The sequence below is a fragment of the Macaca fascicularis genome, chromosome 15, assembly GCF_037993035.2.
Source record: "Macaca fascicularis isolate 582-1 chromosome 15, T2T-MFA8v1.1".
Taxonomy (NCBI): domain Eukaryota; kingdom Metazoa; phylum Chordata; class Mammalia; order Primates; family Cercopithecidae; genus Macaca; species Macaca fascicularis.
This window is the reverse complement of record NC_088389.1, coordinates 100829376-100848078: the sequence shown is the minus strand read 5'-3', so window position 1 is coordinate 100848078 and position 18703 is coordinate 100829376. Positions and strand designations below refer to the sequence as shown.

The following is an 18703-nucleotide window of genomic DNA, read 5'->3' as shown; positions in this document are numbered from 1 at the left end:
CTCCCTCTCTGACATCATTTTCCTCCATTCTCCTCCTCACCATTCCTCCCCACGGTGCAGCCATACAGACCTTCCTATTCTGTGGTGTGACCAGCTCTTTCCAAATTCAAGGCCTTCACAGATGTTGTTCCCTCTGCCCGGGTCACGCCCACTATCCCAGCTAACAGCAGCTTTCCTCAGAGAAACCTTCCCTGAATGCTGAACCAAAATTAGATTCTTCCCTCTATTCTCTCTCAGAGCTCTCTCTTCATTTCTTTCTACTGTGAAAGAAGGGGATCAGAACATGCCACCCCAAACTATGTCACTTTGGCATTTTGATTATTTTGAGGTAAAGTCACTTGAGAAACAGCAGAGGCAGGAAGGACCCTTTGACCTCCCCTTTTCTATTATACTTAAGAGCAGGTCATAAAATTTCCTACGAACAAGGTGTTCTCCCTGTCCCAGAAAGGGAAGAACATTCTGTCACTAAAGACTGAGAGTTGACACCAAAATGGATCTGTACAAACAAACTTACTAACATAACCCTCATCTTCCATTAGTTTCCTTCATATATTTCCTAGTCACTTTCCCACAATTTACTGCCCCTGGAAACTTAAGCCCCCTAACCCCCCTTTCTTTTTTGTCCTGCTACTTCTCCACAGTTTTATTATCCTTTGTTTAAAATGGTATTGAAGCTCTCAGGCCTATCTGCTTCTTTGGGTCTTCATTGTTTTTATGAAGGCTCCCAAGTACAAGTAAAAATATTAAATAAAATTTGTGGTTTTTTTCTTGCTAATCTGTCTTACATCGCTTTAATTCTCAGGTCCAAACATGGAACTTAAGAGGGTAGAGGAAAAGTTTTTCCTCCCTGACAGCAGCACTTGCCACAACCTGTGATTATAAGTTTGTTTGTGTATGTATTTGTCTAATGTTTCTCTTGCCCACTGAAAAGATTGTCTGCCAGTGAAGGTAGGATTCACTTCAGATTTGTTCACTATTGTATTTCCCCAGGAGTTAGTCCACTTGAATGTTTTATTACTTTGAAAATTGACAAACTGAGAGTATGGTGAGTCTTTTTGTCCCAAACAGGTCCCCATTTCATCAGTTCACTGCTCCCAGAACTCAAATGGTTCTCTAGAGATGATTTTCCAGTTAATCAGCCCAAGGTCAGAATAGAGTCGGTAGGGCCTTTATTTCTACAGGTTAGGCAACCTCTAAGAAAAGAAACAAAATTACAAGCACGAAATTGTGAGGGCTCTTTCAAGGCCTTTCTCAGGGCTGGTACAAGGCAGGGGCCCTGGAACCTAAGCTTCACCAGCTCCATGGTAAACTCACCTCAGTCTCCAGTATATAAATATGTGTTGAATAAGTGAATGAGACGCTGAACTCCTTGAGATCAAGCTCTTCGCACTTGTCTACACTGGGTTGGGCTCCACAAAGGCTATCATTAAATTAATAGGTAATCCCTACACAAGGAGCACTCAGACTCCTGTTTCCAAAAGCTCCTTTTAAGTATATCCATCAAGTGTCCACTCAACATTTTTAAATAGCTTTTCCCCTCCACAATAGATTTTTTAAATTATAGTAAAATATACATGGTATAAAAGTTACCATTTAACCATTTGAAAGTGCACAATTCAGTGGCATTTTGAGCATTCACAATGCTGTGCAACCATCACCACTATGTAGTTCCAGATCATTTTCATCACCCAAAGGCAACCCCATATTCATTAAACACTCTTATTCCCTCTGCCACGGCCCCTGGCAACCACTGAAATCTTTTTATCTGTGGGAATATGTCTTTTCTGGAGATTTCATATAAATACAATTCAACAGATTTTTTTCCTTAAAGGTATTGCATCTAAAGTGAGTTCCTAAATATTTTACAAGAATTTGCCTGTTTAATTAACTAGCAAATAGGTCTGCTGACATAGCAACTTGAATTTCAATTTTAAAAAATTGTCAAACACAAGATTACTGATTGTCTTTGCTTCTTCACAGTTGCCTTTTTTCTTTAAGTCAACGTCTTTGCAGGTATGACGTAGGAATGGCCAATAAAGCTTACGACTACCCAAGATGTACCCACATAGACAGATGCCTGATTTACCTAAGCCTGTAGTGTGGTCTCCAGCCCGATACATGTTTGGTTTTACTTTCACTCGGGTCCAACCTGGACCTTCTTTATCTTGGTAAAAGTTGCAGAGATCTTGCTCAAAATTGCAGCTGGCTTCCACGGCACTGAACAGAAGTTCTGAGCAAAGGACAAACAAAGTTAATGACAATCAGTCCCAAAGATCTCAAAGGACTACATCGACTGGTTGACAGATATTTATATATACACATTTGTACCAGGGGAGACCGAAGAAGTAAAACACAACTAAATATCTTTACCCAAAGGGCTTGCTGACAGGTTAGCATCAAACCAGCGTTTCAACATGACAGGAAAATTGTTCTTTTCCTTTCTAAAGGGAGGGGAGAAAGGAGCACTATTCACATTATAAAAATGAAGTACCCGATTTCAAAAGAAATTTCCTTTCATTACTGTGAACATTTATTCATATACTTCTTCACAATTCACAATTCATTCATAAAAGTTTTAAAATGAAAAAAGGGAAAAGGAAGATATTTTATGGGACTCAATTTGTCTCTAAGATGAAGATTTTAGATGTTTTACAGAAACAATTTTCCTTTGTTGCTCAATCTCTATGTCAGAAGCACAGCTGCTGTCTACTTTGCCATCAGTAATAGGAGCTGATCTGCTTGAAGAAGTCATCACTCAGTTTAAATGGTGCAGGTCAAAGAGTCACAGATCTGTCATGGGTACTGCTATTGCTTTGACTTCACCAAGTTCTGGTATTATTTATCCTGTTCTATAAATACCTCACCCCAGATAGCCTGGAGGGAACATAAAAGATTTCTGCTCTTTAAGAAGACATACAGACGGCCAACAGGTATATAAAAAAGTGTTCAACATCACTAATCAGCAGAGAAATGCAAATTAAAACTACAACAAGATATCTTAGAATGGCTATTAATAAAAAGACAAAAATTAACAGATGTTGGTGAGGAGGTGGAGAAAAGGGAACTCTTACACAGTGTTAGTGAGAATGTAAACTAGTACAGCCACTACGGAAAACTGTGGAGATTTCTCAAAAAAATGAAAATAGAATTACCATTCGATCCAGCAATCCCATTACTGGGTATCTACTCAAAGGAAAAGAAATCAATATACCAAAAAGATACTGCACTTTTATGTTTATCTCAGCACTATTAACAGTACCAAAGATAAGGAATCAACCTAAGTGCCCATCAACGGATGACTGAATAAAGAAAGTATCATATGTACATACAAACTGGAATACTATTCATCCATAAAAACAATGAAATTATGTCTTTTGCAGCAACATGGTTGTATTGGAGGTCATTATCTTAAGCAAAACAAGTCAGACACATAAACACAAATACTGCATGCTCTCACTCATAAGTGGGAGCTAAGTAATATGTACACACTGTTACAGAGTGGAATGATAGACAGTGGAAACTTAGAAGGGTGAGGGAGTAGGAGAGGGTATGGAAGATAAGAAATTACTTAATGGGTACAATGTATGTTACTCCAGGATGGATGCCTTAAAATCCTCAACACTATACAATCTATGCCTGTAACAAAACTGTACTTGCACCACATACATTTATACAAATAAAATACTTCTGCTTTTTTGAGAATAACTTTTAATCCTGTCAACAAGTGGCTTGTAAATCACGCTGTTCAGATTGCCCTCTCAGAACAGAGGGGATGTGACTGTAGCAGTTGGGATACGTTGGGTGCAGCCAAGTGTGATTCTTCTCTGCATGCTGACACACATGTCTAAAAATCCAGAATTATGGAGAGAGGACATGTGTTGAATAACTGGAAAATTATCTCTAGAGAAACATTTGAACTCTAGGAACAGTGAGCCGATGAAACAGCTCACTATAAAAACTTACTGTATTCTCAATTTGTCAATTTCTAAAGCAAGAAAGCATTCAGGTGGGCTGAAGAACTGACCCAGATTAAAGTGGATGAAAGACGCATGACAACCAAATGCTACCAGGGATGCAAGATTCAATCTTGGTCCAGAAGAACAAATATCTGTAAAGGTTGTTATTGGGGCAATTGGAAACATTGGTGTATGGAGTGAAAGTAAGTTGATAATGTTGTATCAGTATTAAATTTCCTGAACTCCATAATCATCCTATAGTTATGCTGAAGAACGTGTTTGATTATAAAATACACACTGAAATATTTAATGGTAAAGCGGCATGATGTTTGCAACCTATTCTTAAACGGTAGATAAAGCAAACATGGCAAAATGTTAATTTGTAGAGCTGGGTGAAGAGTATATAGGAGTTCTTTGTAGTTTTCCTGCAAATTATGTCCGAGTTTGAAATGATAGAAAATTAAAGAGCTCCAAGAAAATTAAATTTTAAAAAGTAACTGATTAACAACACATTACAAAAAAAAATAGGTAAAAAGTGTTCCTATATAACTAGAACCTGATTGTATCTCAGGGGATATGCCCTAGGAAGTGCACCAGGAACAAATCCAGATGAGCCAGATTGGAGAAGAGGAAATGAAGAGAATTCTCAATGCTCTAAGATGGGTAGATTAGCCAACAGCCTGGTCTGCCTGATTCTGTCAGCACCAGGGTATATCTTTAAGCCCTGAAGATAAAGTCTGTGAAAAATGAACAAGATGTTACACAAACAAGGATCCTTTGACATTCTCCCATGGATATGTGAGACCACGGGAAACCCCATGAAAGTATTCAGTATTAGTCACCCCTCTGCTACTGGGTAATAAAAAAACAAATAAAAGTCCCAAATCTACAGATGGCCATCTAACTCAGGAAATGGGGTGGCACTGCCAAGTGCCATACACGAAGAGAAGAGTAGGTCAGTTCCTCATCAGGAATGAATCTTCCCCCTCACAGCCTCCTTTTTTTTTTTCATTCTTTCTCCCAGCTAGAGAGGGTAGAAGAAGGAATGAATCTTAAAGCAGTGCTCTTGGGCAACTGCAAGAGAATCTTAACTCAGTTATTAGATGTGTGGGAGGGGGTGGAAGGTGGCATGAAAACGTGAAAGTTTACAGAAGTTTTATTCATAAGCACCAAAACTTGAAAGCAACCAAGTTATGTCCTTCAGTAGGTGAGTGGATATATAAACTGTGGTACATCCAGACAACTAAATATCACTCAGCGCTTAGAAGAAATGAGCTATCAAGCCATGAAATGATACAGAGTAAACTTAAATACATATTACAAAGTGAAGGAAGCCAGTCTGAAAAGGCTACATACTCTATGATTCCAACTATATGACATTCTTGAACAGGCAAAACTATGGGGACAGTAAAAAGAACAGTAACTGCCACAGGTTGGGGGGAAGGAGAGGTGAATAGGCAAAACAGAGTTTTGTTTGTTTTTTGTTTTTGAGACAGGGTCCCACTTTGTGGCCCAGGCTGGAGTGCAGTGGTGCAATCTTGGCTCACTGTAGCCTCTATCTCCTGAGTTCAACCTATCCTCCTTCTTTAGCCTCCTAAGAAGCTGAGACCATAGGCATGCACCACCATGCCTGGCTAATTTTTGTATTTTTTTTGTAGAGACAGGGTTTCACCATGTTGCCCAGGCTGGTCTCCAACTCCTGGGCTCAAGCAATCCACCCTCCTTTGCCTCCCAAAGTGCTGGGATTACAGGTGTGCACCAGCATGCCTGGCCTGAATATAGAGGGGGTTTTTAGGGCAATGAAAATATTCTGTATGATACTACAATGGTGGATACATATCATTATACATTTGTCTACATCCATAGAGTATACAATACCACGAATGAACCTTAATGTAAACTGTGGACTCTGGGGGACAGTAATGTATATGAAGACAAGGGGACTATGAGAGACCTCTGTACCTTCCTCTCAATTTTGCTGTGAACCTAAAACGACACTAAAAAAAAATGCCTATCAAAAAAACTTAAAAGTAAGCAAGGATCACTTCTCTCCATGGTGATAGACTGAGTCATACAGAAAATATTTTTCTGATGATGTGATTATAATATTTTGCTAATGAATAGATTTGAAATGGATTTTCCTGGGGTCTTGAGGAGGTCTGATAAAAAAAAAAAAAAAAAAGAAAAAGAAAATCTCAAAAGCCTAACTCAAGGGCTAAATCTTTTTCACCTAGAGTGCTGCTTCTGCCGTGAGACAGTGTCTGATTCCTGAGGATGGGGCCAGAGGCCTGTTTGTGACCTGAATGGGTGCAGAGCCTTTGCTTCAAGCTTGTTTCAGAGGTGTTAGTAAAGGGCGGATCACAAATTGAGCTGCTGGGAAGTGTAATGATGTATTTGAAGCATAGGGAGGAATCAGAGGCAGTTGGAAGCCTCTGAGCATCTGTTGGTGATCAAGAAAAAAAGAACTAAAGCCCCTTTAAGCAACTTACCAAAAAGTATCATAATGTAAGCTTTAATTACTTGCTTTCTGACATTTGAACTTTTTAGAAATGAGAAGCTTTGAAGATAATCTAATTAGCAGGAATGTGTTGCAGTTTGAGAGTAGTTGGGAACATTTCTCATCCTTTCCTCTGCTGCATGGAGTTCATGGAAAGAAACTCAGCATCAACCCCACAGATCTAAAAGGCTCGTCAGCCCCTAGAGTGCTAAAAGATAGATACTGGGGGCAATGTGTTTTCTACACTGCCAACCTTGCAGGGTAGTTTTACTTCAGCATGTGCCTGCCCAAGAGCAGGCTGAGACAGCTCAAAGCTGGCTTGGGTAGGAGAGGCAGTGGGACCTGGCACCACACTGATGACCTATGGGGAAACAAGGGCCAGGCTCACTGACTAGGCTGTGGAGACCCTTGGGGGCATTTAAGATAAAAAAGGCTGGGGCAGCCTTAGCTGTAGCCTAGGCAGCAATTGGGCCTGGGTTTCCAAATAGACAAGAGGTCGGGGCAGTGTGTTGTCAGTGAATGGCTGATATTGGGGTTTAGGTATTGATTCTCTGAGAGGCGTACCCATGAGTGTTAGGATCTACCCAGTCCCTGGCATATGGCAGAGCAGTAGAGCTCTCAGTTTGAGGCTGGGCCTTATGGCAGGATTCCTAGACGTGAATGGGATCACCTCTTAGGCATTCAAAGATTTACAGACCAAAAGGAAGTCTTGCTCCCATCTTCTAAAATTTGGGACAAATGTGGTTGTGGAGGGGAGAGTGAGGGGGCAAAGGGATGGAGAGGAAGTGGGGGGTGGTCTCACTGTCCTCTGGAAGCACTGGGGAGGGGGGCAGTTCATTGGAGGGCCACATGACATTGCTGTTGAGCACCTGTGACTATGAGAGGGGTCTCAGGTCCAGGAGATTGGATTAACTCTAAACCCAACCAGATGGTGGGAACAAGATGATTCGTATGTTGAAATGATTCCTGTCTCAGCCTATTAGGGAGATGAGGGAAGAAAATGCTAGATCCAGCTGGGAAAAGCAGAGACAAGAAGTCTGGAGTTAACCAAGATAAGGAAAAAATGTTGGCACCTGTTATGAAACAGAAGGGCATAAACTATTTGTGAAATGTAAGATGAAGTATGAAAACTAAAAGGCTTAGCTTCTAAAGACTCAATCTGGCCCACAGCTGCTCAATGAAAGACATAAAGCAGGCTCCAGCTGACACAATCATCAAGCAAGTACCCTTTGCTGGTTCTCTTTAGTTGCAATCTGACCCACTGTTCTCCAGGGATGGGTGGGCATATTTTGAAAATAAAGTAAATAGTATTGTCTCATGATGAAGCATTTGCTGTGTATCATACTCTGTGCTAAGGCCTTCACAGACATTAACTCATTAACCTTCCCAACAACTCTGTGAAACAGATTCTTCCATCTTTACTATAGATGTGGAAATAGAGTCTCAAGTTAAATAACGTGACCCATGCCACATAGCTTGGAAGTAGCAGAATAGGGATGTGAATCCACATTCCTGGTGGATTAAGCATAACACTACGATGATGCAATTAAACCATTTAAAGCCAAACTGGCTTAGTGGGAAGTTCTGAAGATGAGTATGGAGCCTTGGTTAACCTAACTGTATAAGAACTCATATATGTGGAAGTTCCTGCACAGAAGGAGTCTGTACTTTGCAGACTGAGGGGTCAACAGCCCTCTTAACACATGGTCCTTGTTTTGCTGGATGCTTTCTTTTCCTTTCACCAGACAGACCACCTGTGTAGCAGGAAAGAACTCACACAAATTCTCTTTTTTTTCAAAAGGAGGAGCATTTCTGAACATTACTTCTGGGTGATTCAGTTGGTTCTGTTACCTCCAGCTGCCTCTTCACCCACTCTCTGCCCAGTGCAGATATTAGATAAACACCTCTTCTCCCATAGACAAAACAAGGCAATATAAATTTCAGTGTCACTGCCTAGTGATAGAAAGAAGACCTTGTCTAAAAATAATGATAAAGAGGTTGTGAAATTACTATGAATGTAATTGAAATATTAACTGATAGGATTAGAAAGGAATCAAATGTAGAGAAGTAAAACAATGTTGGTTTCTGTGTTATATCAAATTTAGAGACTATTTTAATCTTTGATTATTGTTTGGATTAAATCATTAAAAAGTATGTAAATCTAGTCTGGTTCTATCTGTTTTATAACCTTTTAAAAATTAGAATTAGGAAAACCAGTAGTCAATTTCAGCAGATTAGATTTCTGTTTAGTTTTGGGGTAACAGTTTAGCTCAAGTCGAAAATATTTTTCCATGTAAACTGTGGCTCACACCTGTAATGCCAGCACTTTGGGAGGCCAAGGTGGGAGAATCCCTTGAGTTCAGGAGTTCAAGACCAGCCTGGACAACATAGTGAGAGCTCATCTCTACTAAAATGAACAAGCAAAAAACTAGCCAGTCCCAGCTACTAAAATGAACAACCAAAAAACTAGCCAGATAAGGCTGAGACAGGACGATCACTTGAGCCCAGGAGTTTGAGGCTGTAGTGAGTTGTGACTGCACCACTGCACTCTAGCCTGAGTGACAGAGCAAGACCCCCAGTTCCCCTTCCCCTCCCCCCCAAAAAATTTCTTAGTCCCCTTGTAGTCCCCTTGTACAAGTCTTAGTTCTGACTTGTAGAATGTATCTGAAATCATATTAAATTATGAACCAACTCTATCTTAAGTGAAAGACCCCAAACGCCAAGTTCATAAATTACTTTCCGTGCTACATAACCAAGAATAAGGGCTCATTAATAAGGCGGGGTGACCATAATGTCTCCCTTGGTCTCTCAAGGAAACAAATTCACTAAACAGTAAGGTCAATTTTATATATCTGGGTTATCATTATTATTATCCTTCTTATTATAAAACATTTGCTTTCTAATTCACTTTGAATCAATTTGCTTACCTATTTTTCTAGAGAGTAAAAATAATTCTCTCATTTTAAACATCAAATTTATGAAATCGCAAAACTGATCATGATAAAATAATTTGAGGGTTCATCTTGGAAGTGGAAAGTAGTTTAATTAAGAGCACATGCTATTTAGCTAAAACTGTCCAGAGATGTCTACCAAATACTAACATCTTTAAACATAAGGACATTTATAAATTTTGGATACATACTGTTGGAAAGCATTTTAAAAATATATTATTCTATTCAGTAGATTGTGAGAGCTTTGTCCATCTACCCAGCCACCCATTTATGGTCCCAAGATATCCTCTAAAGAGAAAGATGGAGTGAGAATAAGTTAGTATTATTTAATTTTCTTTTCCTGGGAAGGAAAGATAAAAGCTTCCTAAGATAGGACAACTGGCTGATGGTGTCAGAAACATTAGATTCCCTCTGTGAGGGGGGAAAAAAGAGTAATATTCCAGAAAAAAAATGACCTTTAAATCATTTTTTAAGGATGAGAGAAGGGGAAAGATATGAAAATTAAAAGCAATTAAAACAAGTTCTAACCACAAACATCTTTTGAAACAGGAACATCCCAAAATGCAATGACAGATAGAGAATGCTCACCTGTCTGATTCTGGCAGTGAACAGGAGAGAACGAAATATCATCCAGGGCAACATAGCCTCCTTTGGGACCATTGAAAGCAACTTCAAAAATAACCTGCAGAGGAAAATGGCATGCTGTCACATGTTCACATATTTTCAGTTTGGCTTAAGTGCTCTTAATGATTTCAAATGACATGTCAATCAAACCAGATGAAGCCAAGTGACAAGGACTCATGGAATCAGATTTCCAAATATGAGTTTGGGCAGCACCCTCCTCAACCTACAGTCTCTTTTTGGGAGAATGAAACTGCTATGATCTGAGTGTCTGTGGAACACTCACGAATTCTCAAAAGTCATACATTGAAATATGAACCCCCCAAGGGAATGGTAATAGAAGATGTGGCTTTTGGGGAGGTGATTAGGTTTTGGAATGGGATTGGTGCCCTTATTAGTGTGCCCCTTCTGGAATTTGAGGGCACAAGGAGTTGGTGCCATATGGACCAGGAAACAGGCCCTCACCAGACGCCAGATCTGCCAACACTTTGATCTGGAACTTCTCAGACTTCAGAACTGTAAGAAATACATTTCTGTTGTTTATAAATTACCTAGGTTATGGTATTATGTTATAGCAGCCTGAATGGACCAAGACAGAGTCTTTAAAGTTGCCTTTTATTGGTGGATATGCCTCTCTTCCTTGAGTGTCAGCTGAAGTGCCTATGTCATTTCTCTTAGAACTACAGAACTAATTAGCATTATGAACTTCAATTAAAGGAAAAATCATCTAAGAAAGCAGGCCAGGGTTGTTTTTTTTTTTTTTTTACCTCCCTGCCATCACTCAGGAGCAAACACCCTCTGAGTTCCTTTCCTTCTTCCTATATGAACTCTACATCAAGGGCTGGACAAAGATGCAACAGTCAGAGGTGAGAACCCTGATCTCAGCATGTCCAGGTATGTTCCAATGGTTAGAAAGAACATGGACCAATGACTTCAACCCCTTTAGCTTTGCTTTCTTCTCTACCACCAACTTTAACTGTGAGCTCAGTCGACCACCTTCTGCCTGTAACCATGGGGGATCAGACGTCAGCACAGCCTTCACCTGTGCTGGAAAAACCACCCAGGTGTGCAGTCCTCTTGTGTGAGTTAATAACCTGAGAAGACGCAGCACAGAACAGGGCTTGAAACTTCAGTGCCTACAAAAGCCAGGCAGGTAGTGGGAACGCAGAAGTGGGTTGGGTATGGTGCGGCCTCTTGTGAAATAGAGACAGAAACCCCTGTCTAAAAGGGCAGCTGTCACTCAGCTGCATCAGTTGCTGTTATGTGGGAAGTCAGACCTGTTATGGGTTGAACTGTGTCCCCCTGCATCCCTCACACACAATTCCTGTGTTGAAGTGCCAACCTCTAGTATCTCAGTATGTGACCTTATTTGGGAATAGGGTCACCGCAAATGTAATTAGTTAAGATGAGGTCATGTTGAAGTAGAGTGAGCCTCCAATTTAAATGACTGGTGTCCTTATAAAAAGGAGAAATTTGGATGCACACACACACACACACACGGAATGCCATGTGAAAATGAAGGCAGAGAGCTACAAGCCAAGGAATGCCAAAGATTGCCAGCACACCACCAGAAATGGGAGAGAAGCATAGGACAGATTCTCTCTCACGGCCCTCAGGAGGAACAAGCCCTGCCAACACCTTGATCATGAACTTCTGGCCTCCAGAATGATGACATTACAAAATTTCTGTTTTTTTAAGCCACCTCTTTTGTGCTACTTTGTCATGGGCAGCCCTAGCAAACAAATACGAGGCCTAACGTCTCTGTATCTAGCAAATTATCAAGAGGATCTGACTCCAGATTTTATTTGAAATCTTTGAGTTTGTCAATGCTGACAATTAATTCAAAAATTAAAAATAAAATGAAAAATCCCACTCCACAGCCAGACAGATCACCACTGTGGACTAGATTTGACCTCTAGGCTTCTAGTTTGCAGCTTCTTCTGAATAGAATGGTTTCCTGGAGGCAGACAGACCAGAGTTCAGATCCCATTTTCATCACTTATTAGCTAGGTAGGCCTGAATATATCACTGTATTAGTCTGTTTTCACGCGGCTGATAAAGACATACCAAGACTGGTTAATTTACACAGGGAAAAGGGTTTAATGGACTTACAGTTCCACGTGGCTGGGGAGGCCTCACAATCACGGCAGAAGGCAAAGAGGAGCAAGTCACATCTTATGGGGATGGAAGCAGGCACAGAGAAGAGAAGAGAGCTTGTGCAGGGAAACTCATCCTTACAAAACTAACAGATCTTGCGAGACTTATTCACTATCACTAGAAAGGCATGGGAAAGAACTGCCCCCATGATTCAATTACCTCCCACTGGGTCCCTCCCACAACACGTGGGAATTCAAGATGAGATTTGGGTGGGGACACAGCCAAACCATATCAATCACTTAACCTCCCAGGGTCTCAGTTTTCTTATCTATAAAACACCTGTCTTGTAAGACTGTTGAGGAGATTAAATGAGATAATGTCTACAAATATCCAACCACAGAGTCAGGCACATAACAAGCTCTGAACTAATTTTCTATCTTTTTCCGAAGGTTAGTTGGCCTCAGTGGCTCACGCCTGTAATCCCAGCACTTTGGGAGGCTGAGGTAGGCGGATCACTTAAGCTCAGGAGTTTGAGACCAGCCTGGGCAACATGGTGAAACCTCATCTTTACAAAAAATACAAAAATTAACTGGGTGTGGTGGCACATGCCTGTAGTTCCAACTACTTGGGAGGCTGAGGTGAGAGGATTGCTTGAACCTGGGAGGCAGAGGTTGCAGTGAGCCAAGATCACTCCACTGCACTCCTGCCTGGGTGACAGAGTGAGACCCTGTTTCAAAAATAATAATTTTTTTTTTTTTTTTCTGTAGGTTGACTCCCTCTTGAACTTCTGTTCAGGTTCCAGCCTAGTTAGCCACTAATTAGCTTGAGCAGGCCCATTCTTCTCCAGCCCTCAGTTTCTTCATTTTTTGAAAAGAAAAAGAGTTTGGACAAAATAGTTCTTAAAGTACCTTTCACCTTAACAGTAATGGTCCCACAGGGACCCGGTGCCTAAACTCTCCAAAATCCAAGGGGAACCCTAGAAATTTGTCTTTGCCAAGGGGGAAGGGCTGTGAATGAAGGAAAAGATGTGGACTTATGAGAAGGGGCAAATTAAGATTACAAACTTAACACAGGTCCATGACATTTAGCTCTCAAGGCACTAGCTGGTAAAGTGAACGGCAAAATTTACGCAGAGCCGGTGGGGTAAGAATGCTATTCCTGATCAGCGTTTGCTAATCACAGCCTCTGTGCCAATGTGTTCTCTTGTTCAGTCTCCAGTGTTTGTTTTCCTTCTCAAAATTCACTTGAGAATGTGATGACATTAAACTCACTGATTTCTTCAGGACAACTTTCTTTTCCTGATGAGTGAGAGCAAATAACACCAGTGAATAGTTCAGATTGGTAGAGCGAAATCACATGTGTTGACCCAAAGGATGTGTATTGAGGTTTAATCGTGTCCAGAGTTGTAACCTTACAAGTATTGATTTTTAAAAATTCAGCAAAGTTTGATTTAGACAAACGTTGCCCGAGGAGCTTATGGTTGGATGAAAGGAGTTGGTAAAGAGAACACTGTCAGTGTGTGTGGGGGACTCATCTGACTTTGATAGGAAACTTTTGAAGCAGTACATGCATTTCTTTTCCTCCTCATAACCCAAACTCACAGAAAATTTTCCACTGAGCTGCAAGAACAAATCAAGACCTGGTTGGACTTTGGGATAGGAAATAGCACACATTCTGCAAAAGACACTGTGCTCTCTCTAGAGTGTTTTTTTGCGGGGGGAGGTAGGGGAGGTAAATAGGAAGGGGATGTGGGGAGAGGCAGGCACGCCATCAGTAGATGAAACACATCAGAAACTAAGACCCAACCCTGTTCTCTGCAGCTCTACATCAGGCTAGCAGATGGCACCACCGAAACCCATCCAGAGGAATAATCTGCTTCTCTGGCACTTTAAAGGGAACTGGAGAAGATATTGCAAGACGCACAAAGTGAAAAGTGAGGGACATTCATAACTTGGGGTAACCGAGACTCTACTTATAGCTCCAAATCTTTGTGGCAATATTATAGCAACCATATTGCTGCACCCACTGATTCTAGTGGTGCTATGGGGTCCTCAGACAGAGCTGGGCCTCCTTCCTCAGCTTTGGGTCAGATTTTAGTCCACGAACTTAGTTACTAAGTTCTCTGGCATTCACCAGCTGTGTGACCTAGAAAAAAATGTCCAATTTCTTGGACACTCTGTTTTCTCTCTTCTTGTCTGTAAATACGGAGATAATTTTATCTACTTGGCCGGATAGTCAGTACTGAAAGTGCTCGTAGCTTCTGAAATACATACATAGATACAGACATGTATCAATGTATGTGCTTAGAAAAGTCGAAAAGATACTAAACCTTTAATGTTAGTAGTCCTCCCCTTTGTGAAGTTGGCTGAGGGCATTTTAATTCATTTCATGTCTCTGAATTTTCTAATTCTTCTGCATTGAACGTATCACTTATATAACCGGAAAAAGTTTTAAAATGAAGGCATCAAGCCTTATTTCAAACTAGGGCCATAATAGCAAGTTTTCTGATTTTACAACATTATTTATGTTGCAAAAAAAGAAATGAGTCACCTTTTTTTTTTTTTTTTTTTTTTTTTTTTTAAGAAAAACAGTTCACTCAAGTAAGGAAAACTTTCAAAACTGCTCTCAGGAAAGGTAACTCCAGACTGAGTTTTACTTGGAGGGTTCTGATCTCCTCGTTTGAACCCTCTGTGACCACAGTGCAAGCTTCAGAAGGAGAGGGTCGCCAAGAAGTCCAGTTGGTTGACTGGCTTTTGCCATATTTTTTCTCATAAAAATGACTCTTGCTAGGAAATGAAGGTAATAAAGGAGGCAGGCAAAGGGGACACAGAGGAAGGGAGAGCAGGAGAGGGGCTGAGGATGAGAAAGAGCATGGTTCAGGCACAGCAGAAAAGACAGACTGAGTGTGAGACTGCACAGCCTCTCCATCTCCAGCTCTGTGTGTGGGTGGCACATCTGCAGAGCGCCCACCCTGGCACAGCTGGTGCACACCAGTACACCTACCTCCATGGGGTAAGGAGCATTGAACTCGACCTCTGCAAGATTCCAGGCAGCATTCCCCGGCCTATCTGCTTTCCAGATTTCCTCGTAAAGGCCAGCCACATCCCGAGTGTAAAGGGAAAAGACATTGTCATTTCCCTGCTGGATCTGGTAATAAAATGACAGGCAGCCAGCCATGGGGGCCGTGGTCAACGGGGAGATGAGCTGTGCCACCTCCTGGAAGTGCTTCACATAAACCGAGTCCACGTACATGTAGTGGCCTGAAAATCAGAGAGACAGAGCACAGCGTAAGAGTTGGGGGTGGGGAAGGGAAGAGGTTCAGGTGAAATGGTGTGATTCTGCATTCAAAATAATCCAGCAGGAATGGTGAGGAGGAAGTGGATGAGTTACAGCTGACAGAGGTTTGGCCATGAGTGGATGGAGAAATGTTGCAGCTGAGAGATGGGTCCATGGGGTTCATTGCACTCTGCTAAATACAGGATGAGACCATTCCTTTTACTTTCCTTACTTTTGATTCAAGTAAAATATACATAGAGAAAAGTAGATGTGTCATCTGTCAAGTGCTTAAATTTTCACAAGCTGAACACACCCATGGAAAGAAACAGAACATTACCCTAGAAGCCACTCCCTCACAGTCCTTATTTGAGTTATAAGACTCTGAAGAGGACATAAAGCTTACCATCTATTCTTAAAAGGGCATGGAGAGACCCTCCTGCACATGTTTACAATTAATGCAAGATTTCACCATGTGTGTTTTGAGTGAAACTAAGATTTTGAATTCCAACTATATGGCAATGTGTGTATTGTTAATAGCATGCAAGTCAATCAACACTGAAATTTGGAGGAGTGAATATGTGGTATCATTCTTGGCAGGTCTTTGTGGGCTCTGGACCCAGGGGCTGGCCTCCGTTAGGGGCATCTTGGTGAAACACAGAAGCCATATGACAGAATGGAGACAGCCTTGACTTAGCATTGAAGAGAACTGAGGTTGAATCCTGCTCCACTTCTTACTAGCCCTGTGACCTTGAACAAGTTTCTGAGTGTGTCTGGGTCTCAATTTCCGGATCTCTAGAATGACAATCAAATACTTTCCTCATAGAGGCAATGAATATTACATGGAGTCATGTATGTAAAATGCTTAGCATGTGCCTGGTGCATTGTAGCTGCCTAACAATTACAATGCCATTCACAATTCTAGAACCATGCTTGCCCTATAGCCTGTTTTGTATAAAGGGTAAGCTATCATTGTTAGCAATTTTGTATGAATTTATTTGAGTGATGACAGAGAAGTGCTATGCAATGCAGCTTCAACAGAATGCCCTTTCTATTTACAAGCTCAGAACAATTACAGCTTAATATCTTCATTTCCATGACATAATCTCTGGTTAATAAGAATTCCTGGCCAGGTGCAGTGACTCATGCCTTAATCCCAACACTTTGGGAGGCTGAGACGGGAGCATTGCTTGAGGCCAGGAACTTGAGACCAGCCTGGGGAACATAGTGAGACCCCTGTCTCTACAGAAAAAACTTTCTTAAAATTAGCTGGGCATGGTAGCATGCACCTCTGGTCTTAGCTATCAGGGAGGCTGAATCAGGAGAATCACTTGAGCCTATGAGTTCAAGGTTGCAGTAAGCTGTGATCACACCACTGTCCTCCAGCCTGGGTGATAAGCGAGACCCTGTCTCCAAAAAATAAAATAAAATAAGACAAGAATATCTTTTCTCCATTATGAAGAGCAGAAAAAAATATTAGAAGGAGCATATGCATTTATACACTGGATGTTTACTTTGTATCTAGCACATAGCCCGGTATGTGGTGGGCCCTCAACAAATGGTTATTTAATGTACAGACATGGTCTCAGAAAGGTCCTCATCTCAACATGGCAGAGGGGAAAAATGGACAGGGCAAAGCTCACTTTCTCCTGATGGCAAGTTGTTCAACACCCTGAATCCCCTGAAGAATCTTATTTGAATATAATTTACCTTATCGTCTTGACAAACCACACAACAGTGAATAAACAGAGATTACGAACTCAAATTCGCAGAGGAGGCAGCCAGATTAAGTGTATGAATGAAGTTGATTGAGTCAGGGAGAAAATAGAGAGTGGTAAATTAGTAGCTAGCATTTGAAATCTTACTTTTCCCCACATTGAGAAACAGAAACCAAGCTTGTCTGGAAAAATAAAAACATCTGATAGTGCTGGGCCCATATTCTTATGCGGCAATAACCGGCTTGGGGTGAGAAGCCTGGCCCTCACCCCTGTGTTCTCCAGCCTCCCTGAGAGAGCAGGGCCTACCCAGTGGATGCCCGGCATCCAGCCCCGTGCTGCAGGCTGTCCCCATCCTAGTCTGGAATTCAGGTTTTCATGGCAAATCTATCCATTTTTAAGGGATGCTTCCTGTGTGGTTTGCTAGGGCAGCTGTCACAAAATACTGCAGAATGGAAGGCTTCAGCAACACACATGTATTGCCTCACAGTTCTGGAGTCCAGAAGTCAAGGATCAAGGTGTCAGCAGAGGTTGTTCCTTCTCAGGGCCGTGAGGGAAGGATTGGTCCTGGGCCTCTCTCCAAGCTTCTGGTGGTGTGCTGGCAATCTTTGGCATTCCTTGGCTTGAAGGTCTCTGCCTTTATCTTTACATGGCATTCTCCCCGTGTACATCTCTCTCTGTGCCCAAAGTTCCCCTTTTAATAAGGACAGCGGTCATATTGGATTGGAGGCCCACCCTACTCCAGCATGACCTCATCTTAACTAATGACATCTGCACCCATCTGTGTCCAAGCAAGGTCACATTCTAAGTCCTGGGGGTTAGGACTTCAACATATGAATTTTGAGTGTGCACAATTCAACACCTAACACTCCCTACCATATTTTTTTAAACTTCGTATGTGCCAAATAAACATATCTACAGGCTAGAAACCACTGTAGGCTCCACTTTGCCACCTCTGGGGAGGAATTTTAAAGGAAGAATCAGAATGTCAGACTGAATAGAATCAAAGAACCTCTGATATGGAGGCAAGGTCACTCCTCCATATCCCAAGCTTGAAAACCCTCTAAAGCACTGCTGGTGGCCAGCCAGCCTTGACGAGAACATTCTAGTGGTGGAGAATGCCTATGACCAGTTAACCTCTGTAATCTGCTTCTGTTCTGTAAGCACTCACGTGAGTAACAAAGGCAGAGATGAAATCTTCATTGCCCTTTGTAACATGACTTACCAATGAAACAACTTTTTGTGAGATATGAGCTGGGAGAATTGAGTGGAGGAGAGCTATAATTCTTTGTATTATAATGTACATACATTATAATACTTTGTGTCCTGGATACCTAATTGCAGGGGCCACAGAGATCCTCTTTAAGAGAACTTGCTGAAGAAACCATCATTGACTGGGTCTCCAGCCACCTCACCTTTGGACCTGCAGGAGAGTGTACCAAGACCACACCACTCTGGGCTGCTCCCAGCTGCCTGCTCCAGAGTGACCAAGCACAGCAGAGGGGCAGGCCATTCTGTCTGCCATGGGGCCCTTCAGCAGCTCCCGTTGGCCCAGGTTCTCCTCTTCCTCAGGGGTCAGGTTTGCATCCTGAG

General features: G+C 41.7%; 1 protein-coding gene and 1 long non-coding RNA gene across 3 annotated transcripts in view; one reads left to right on the top strand and one right to left on the bottom strand.

The window, feature by feature from the left end:
* MAMDC2 (MAM domain containing 2) overlaps window positions 1–18703 on the bottom strand; it is a 177494-nt gene that overhangs the window by 75097 nt on the left and 83694 nt on the right. For both annotated transcript variants that reach the window (XM_005581898.5, XM_045373130.2), the window contains exons 6-8: window positions 15126–15382; window positions 9993–10086; window positions 2087–2230 (exon numbers count right to left, since the gene is read on the bottom strand). In XM_005581898.5, the coding sequence (XP_005581955.1) occupies window positions 2087–2230; window positions 9993–10086; window positions 15126–15382 (495 nt within the window). The remainder of the gene's footprint in view (window positions 1–2086; window positions 2231–9992; window positions 10087–15125; window positions 15383–18703) is intronic.
* LOC135967467 (uncharacterized) overlaps window positions 12890–18703 on the top strand; it is a 40541-nt gene continuing 34727 nt past the window's right edge. The window contains exon 1 of the long non-coding RNA XR_010581600.2: window positions 12890–14055. This is a non-coding gene — a long non-coding RNA (uncharacterized lncRNA). The remainder of the gene's footprint in view (window positions 14056–18703) is intronic.